Genomic DNA, 7,025 nt, shown 5'->3' with positions numbered 1-7,025 from the left:
TAGGAGTACTAAAGGAGTCATGACTATATCCGCCTTGAATCATGAAAAGAGGTTGATTAGAAAGAGGTGAATTTGAGGAAGGATAAGCACCTTGGACCACAAAAAGAGGTTTGCTATGTTCATTTACATTTATCATGTTGATTAACCTTTTACATGTATTATTTTTGTTAGAATATTTAGGCAAAGATATAAATTCATCAAGGGCATCATCCAACAAAGCATGGGCATATTGGTTGAAAGGTTTGTCTTTTGATTCAAAGGGAGACATCCTTATAAAGGGAATTGTTGTAAACAACCATGTCACTAGATCTAGTGGAGGAGTTGATAGGAATGTACCCATTAGAGGAATCATTCAACTTATCTTTCTCATCACCACAAAATGACATAGTAACAAGGTTGATTAGTTTTTGGCAAAATTAGGGTTTAGAAGGCTTAGGGTTCAAAAACTCTTCTATAACTTCATCTAATTCATCCTTACTAAACTCATAATCAACATAATTGCATACATCATCATAAGCATAAACATCTTGTAAATAAAGATCCGACATTCTAAGATGAAAATTAAATGAAATTTAAACACACAATGCAAGTAAAAAGGAAAGCTCTTTTTTCTTTTTTCTTGAATTTTTTCACTTTTTTTAGAATTTTAAGTTTATAAAGCAAAATGAGAAGATACTAAATCTAGATCTAACAATAAATGCAATGAAAATGAGATTGGATTCACGTCAGGTTCACCAAAGATGTGTAGGGGAAAAAGTAAGACTAGGCAAGCAAGCCCTAATCCCGCTCTTACATACACACTCATGGAATACGAAAGAGCCTAGGGAGGTAACACAATTCAGCTACTTGTTGTGAGGAAGAGAGAGTCAAGGATTACCTCTTAGGGTTTCTATTCACTTGCTGTGAATGAGAGATAGGAAAGATACAATTATACATTAGTAACCCTAATTTGAAAAATGTACAATTGAGAATAACTGATATGTTGCTGAAAAGTACAGATTAAGAGGCAAATCAAGAGGTGCAATTGAGTAAAAAATCCAAGCTAAAATGTCCGAGTCCAAGGTGTTGTGCCACTGTCCTGATTCTATAGACCCGAAGCTGTACATGTAAAATTGGAATCTGAGACTTGAAACTTGTTGTTCTGCCAAATCTTGCTAAAAAAAGGGAGGACTAGGGCACCACGCCCCTGTTCCAGGTAGGACCAGGATGCCATGCCCCTGTCCCAGGGGTTTTTGATGAATTCTTCCCTCTAGAATAGTCTATGTGCACTCTATCAATCCTAAAACTTTCAGTGATGCTCAGATCCGAATCTGCACCTGTAGCTGAAAAATAGGGTTTTGGGTGGCTATATAGGGTTTTTCCTTAGTCAAACCCTCATTTTGGTGATTTCCACCTTAACAAATAGCTGATTTTTAAAATAAAATAGTGTGTACAATAACCCTGTGTGTGTGCAAGATCTTAGGATGAGAGTAAACAATCTAGAGCAACACTAAAGAGTAAACCCTAATTCCTTGTAATTGACAAAGCAAATGCTCTAAATTAATGATGCAAAGTGATCTAAATTATAAATGTTAATCAAATTGATGTAATGAAGCTCATACAAAGATATGGAAACAACATGAAACCATACCAAACCCTAAGGGAGAGGTACAAGTGAATCTTCAGTCAGTGATCTCCTATTGCTTTCCTACATCTTCAAAAGCCCCCAAATGATGAAAGGATGCTTGATGAATGCTTGATAAGTGTTGTTGAATATTGTTGAAGACTTCAAAAGATCCGCTCTTTCACTACATAGAAAATTCATTGTGTTCGCTTTGCTAAAAACTCCTCTAGATTAGATTATATTAGATTAGATGCCTCCAAATGAAGAAATAGAGCTCTTATGTATGAAACCCTAGATCTTAATTTCATCTTTAGGTCAAGCTAAGATTTTAATTTCCCACCAATCTTTTGGGGTTAAGCATTATAATATCATCGGATTATGCTCCTGAAATTTGGGGAAAAATGTCGGGGACCGTTTGCAAAGTACACATGGTCCGACCAAATTTTCACCAAAATTTCGGGGCCATTAGATATGATGATATTAGAGCGAATCCCAAAGTTAGAGCTGATTTCAAGGTTTTTTGATATGCGAATCGAGCCTTAAAGGTTGAAATAGGACATAATTAGGGTTTATGATTAATGATTTATTGGAGGAATAAAATGAAAAGGGGCAGACTTAGGGTAAAGAGTCCAACTTTATAACATGTGAAGAGGGGAAATATGAATTTAGATTTAATGAAATTAATTAATTAAATGCTTAAAAGAGATGAGAAATGCAAGATGCAAAACACACTAAGGCGGGTGCTAAACCAAGCATGGAATTGTACCATCCTAGCAAGGGTGTACAATTTAAGACGCTACGGGTACATTCATATGTGAGGAGATGGTCAATGAAAAAAGAGGATACTTAGAATAATTAACAAGCTTGATGTACTCGAATCATCTAGACTAGATTTATTTATTCCTTTCATAGACTTGTTTTAATGGTGCTGAGGATCTGGGCGTCTGGAATCAATCTCTTACACTAAAATTTTGGCTTCAGCTTTCCTTATCCCAAGGATTTACATTGCCCATTTTCTTGGCTGGCAATTTCTCCTCTTATTTGTGCGGGATGGTTTTGTTGATTCAAAATTTACAAACATGTTCTCGTTAGTCATGATTGTCAACATAGAAATAATAAAAATATAAAATTTGATAAATAATTGGTATTCAAGCAGACCTCTGACTGAGTTTGGTTGTTGGTGGAATTAACAAAAGCTTCAACAATGCCTTTGTGGTGCTATAGCTTTAGGTGTTCCATATTTACTCTCGTTCCTGAGAAAAATAGCAGAAGAAAAGATACTTTTGACAGTTGTTTAATAATAGAAATCAGTGATTAAAATGTGTGTTCTTAATATCATTGTTTTTACAGGCAAATATACTTTTGGAGCTAATCAAGCGCGCAAGCATATGGTGATAATACTAAAAGTGAAATAGTTTCTTAACAATCATATACTTTAATGAGCAGAAGTATTTCTTTTTCGGTATCGTTCAATATTAAGATTCAATTTTATAGTTTTGATCTATATTCCATCAGTAATGATTCATGTGAGCTCTTCTTATGAGAACAAACAATGCACTTAGTAACCATTGCATTTAGATGATGGTTACAAGAATGAATCATCCCGACAATGATAAATTATAATATGTAGGAGTATTTTTTGGCAATGTCAAGTTATGATAACTTTATTAAAATTCAACTTTGACAGTGTCAAGCTTTGGCTTGTTTGTTTGCGTTTCTTTTGTCTTTGTTTTTGTTTGGGGTTGCTCTCCTATTTTGCTGTTGTTTCTAAACAGATTGGCTATTGACCGACTATTGTAAAACTTTAGGTTTTGGGTCCTTGTAAAACCCATTTATCCTTATCAAAAACTTTATTAAAATTCAAATTTATAGTTTTTGAACTCATTGACCCAAATTTAAGCAATGTTTTTTCACATGAACCCATCTTTCATGAGAATGAATGATCTACTCAGTATTCATTGCATCTAACTAGGATGACTCATAGAAACTGATCAAAAATCAACCATCTTGATACTACTTCAACTCAAATACTAATAAATACATATTCATAATGGTAAATATTTATTTGTATACAATTTTAGTCATACAATATTTAAGTTGGGTTGCTTAAATTTGATATTTATAGTTAATAAAAATCAACATAAAAGTATATTTCGATAATGATTTTTGAAAATACAAATTAAAAAAAGATAAGATGAATAAATTGTATGAATGTTGTCAAGAAAAAGAAACATTCCATAAGATAAAAAGAAATTAATAAATGCGATAGGAAATTTCCAAAAGATCCTACACTTAGATATCATCATACACAAAGTAAAGAAAATGAACACGAATGCAATGAAAAGGAAAACAGATACATAAAAGATGTCTTGCTAGGACGGAAACTGACTATCACACGGAAATCTCGCTAGGCTAAATATTACAGGAAAAAGACGAAATTGAAATGATTCTGACAGAAAGAACTTGCAGCTTTAGCTCCTACTCGATTTTAAACTGCATCCCCACTTACATTTACATTATTGCAAGTAATAACATCGTCGTCGCTATGGTTATCCCTCGGAGTCTGAGAAGTTGGAGGGTCCATCTTCCCTTCCAGCATCCGCACCACTTGTCCCATGCTTGGCCTCACATTCTCATCCTTTTCAATGCACAGGAAAGCTACAGCAATAGATCTTCTTACCTCTTCTATATCTGCCTCCTCTGCAACTACAACACCCTCCTCCACAATATTCACTGTATTCCCCTCGTAAATCTGCGCTACGGCCCACGAGGGAAAGTAATGCTTGTTTGGATCTTGCACGCTCGTGTCCAAATTTCTTCGGCCCGAAATGATTTCCAAGAGTGTCATACCAAAACTGTAGACGTCAACCTTGGGAGAGATGGGAAGACCAGAGAGCCACTCTGGGGCTAAGTACCCTCTCGTTCCTCTTGTAGTGGTCAGGACGCGGCTGAAATCTCTACCCACAAGCTTTGCCATCCCAAAATCAGCGAGCTTTGGGGACAATTCGCTGTCCAGAAGAATGTTTTCGGGCTTAACATCGCAATGGATGATGCGATCTCTGCATTCTTCATGGAGATAAAGTAACCCTCTTGCAGTGCCTAGCGCGATCTCAAATCGGGTCTTCCAGTCGAGCACTTTCCGTTTACTTTCAGTGTTGCCACTGAAAAGTAAGGAATTCAGAGAGCCGTTGGACATGTACTCGTAAACCAGTAGCCTCTGCGATCTTTGTGCACAAAATCCTAGAAGCTTGACCAAATTCACATGCTGTATGTTTCCAAGAGAACTTATCTCCGCTCGGAATTGCTTCTCGTCTCGTCCTGAGCCACCCTCCAATTTCTTTACGCCTACAAGCGTGCCGTCTGTTAGAGTTCCTTTGAACACTGAGCCGAATCCTCCACTTCCCAGCTTAGCCCTGAAATTGCTCGTTGCAATCTTTAACTCCTTATAACTAAACATTTTAAGAAAGAAATTGGAGGAATCTGCACGCTTTTGCATCGATCGTAGCCGATACCTCTGCCACATCAAAAATGAATAGATACACAAAGCAATTCCAAGAGCACCAACAACGCCAAGCACTGCACCCACAATACTTACTGTTGTTTGGCGTTTGGAGGATGACCGTTGATGATCAAACTTCGTAAGTGCAGAGGCAGCTAATCGAATAAAGACGTCTGAATTGCTTTCTGATGAAGAATTGCGCATGCTCGGCAAATCTCCAGACCACATTTGGCATGGTCCTGATGGCGGATTGAAAGTGAAAGCAGTGCAGGCGCAGTTATGGAGGCACGCTTTCTCGCAATCTTTCTTTGTGGATGCAGGGTATGAGGAAGCTTGATTATCAGGCAACGTTACACTTGAGACGACAAATCCGTCAGAGCTTCCATTTCTGGCATCGCAATTTAACGGGATCTGTCGAACACAGCCAGTTGAGGACCAATCCTGCAAACTCCAGGAGCGATCGTTTCTTGGGATGAAGCCCTCCACACAGATGCAGAACTGAGCATTGTTGGAGTTGCAGATTCCGTAAGCGCCACATACATTATATACGCTGCATTGATCTCTGGGTTGTGAGGAGGTCGCACTCCATGTAGTGTTATCAAACAAGGCATATAATTGAAATAGTCCGGATTTGTGTACGACGAAACGTGTGAGCACTTTGAGAGCAGGAGACAATGCATAGCTGATATAAAAGTCAGAGGTAGTATTTTCAACGCTGTAAATGAATGATCCTTTCAACGACATTTCCGGAAGATGACTGAAACGTTTGCCGTCCCAAGCTCCGGTCTCCCAGTACTGTACAGAATTCTTCCATCTCATCACAAATTGTCTGATCCCTGACGGGTCCATCTGATGAGAAAAAAGCCCCGGAGCTGGATCCAATGAGTTCTTCCAACTGACAAGCTTTTTCTTTCCTCCGATCTTCATCCCTGGCAACCAGGTATCGGCGGGATGGTCGAAGCTCTGCCAAACCATCTCAGATTTAATGCCACCGCTCAGCACTACAAAATTGCCAGAATCTAATATCACAGCCCGGGAAGCCTTGTTGGACATGTTAACCGACCAAAGAGACGCACCCTCTGCGTCAAAGAGTCCCAGACCACCTTGTGTTGACAGCTTCAAAACGCCAGGTCTCTTCTTTGCCGGAGTCTCTCTGTTAGCCACCCACACAATCGTCTTCTGTGCCACTTTAGCATACCAGATGCCAATATACCAGTTGGAGGTTCCATTTGGGCTGAAGAATCCCAATGCAAACGTTCCACTCTTTGAAATTACTGTCTGATTTTCTCCTAGTGAGGCACCCAAGGAGAGAGTATCCCCCCCATCAGCAGTGCATTCGTCACAGTGGTGAAATATAATTAGCACAGTAAGAGCGAAGAGCAGACCGTTTCTAATTCCCTTTTCCATATTCTTGAACTTGATATGTTTTTTCTTTGTTTTGGGTTGATCAGAATATATAGGAGTAGAATAGGAATACAAAGAAAGTTAAGAGACGGTTTTTCTGAATATGAACAGAGTTAGAAAAATGAGCAGAATCTGATTGAGAAATTACGTCAAGGTCAAGGTCAAGGTCTATCAAGAAAATATGAAGTGATGCCTATTCTATCTATTAATATTAATCTACATGAAGGTCTATGAGGAAAAGGACTAAACAAGCAATCGCGATTCTGATGGGTAAACGGATAGTTGAAAATATATAGAAACTGGTAGATAAGTTATTTTTTAGTGAAATATATCTTGTCATCCTAAATAGTCGCACTACGATAACACGCTAAATGTTCGCCCCATGGAACATGCATTTATTTTTACAATATAAAATTTATATAATTTGAATTCCGCACATCTTAAGTTCAGAATCAAACAACAAATTTCTAAATAATTTGCACCCTAATTTTTTTTAATTACGTAGTTAATGCATACTGT

General features: G+C 37.8%; 1 protein-coding gene across 1 annotated transcript; it reads right to left on the bottom strand.

The window, feature by feature from the left end:
- Positions 1–4,091: 4,091 nt before the first annotated feature.
- Positions 4,092–6,509, bottom strand: LOC131068718 (G-type lectin S-receptor-like serine/threonine-protein kinase At2g19130). Its single transcript, XM_058003968.2, has one exon. It carries the CDS (start codon positions 6,507–6,509, stop codon positions 4,092–4,094), a length of 2,418 nt encoding a protein of 805 aa, XP_057859951.2.
- Positions 6,510–7,025: the final 516 nt, after the last annotated feature.

The sequence above is a fragment of the Cryptomeria japonica genome, chromosome 6 (genome assembly GCF_030272615.1).
Source record: "Cryptomeria japonica chromosome 6, Sugi_1.0, whole genome shotgun sequence".
In the NCBI taxonomy this organism is placed as follows: Eukaryota; Viridiplantae; Streptophyta; class Pinopsida; order Cupressales; family Cupressaceae; genus Cryptomeria; species Cryptomeria japonica.
The sequence above is the reverse complement of the archived record's forward strand: the minus strand, read 5'-3'. Positions and strand labels throughout refer to the sequence as shown.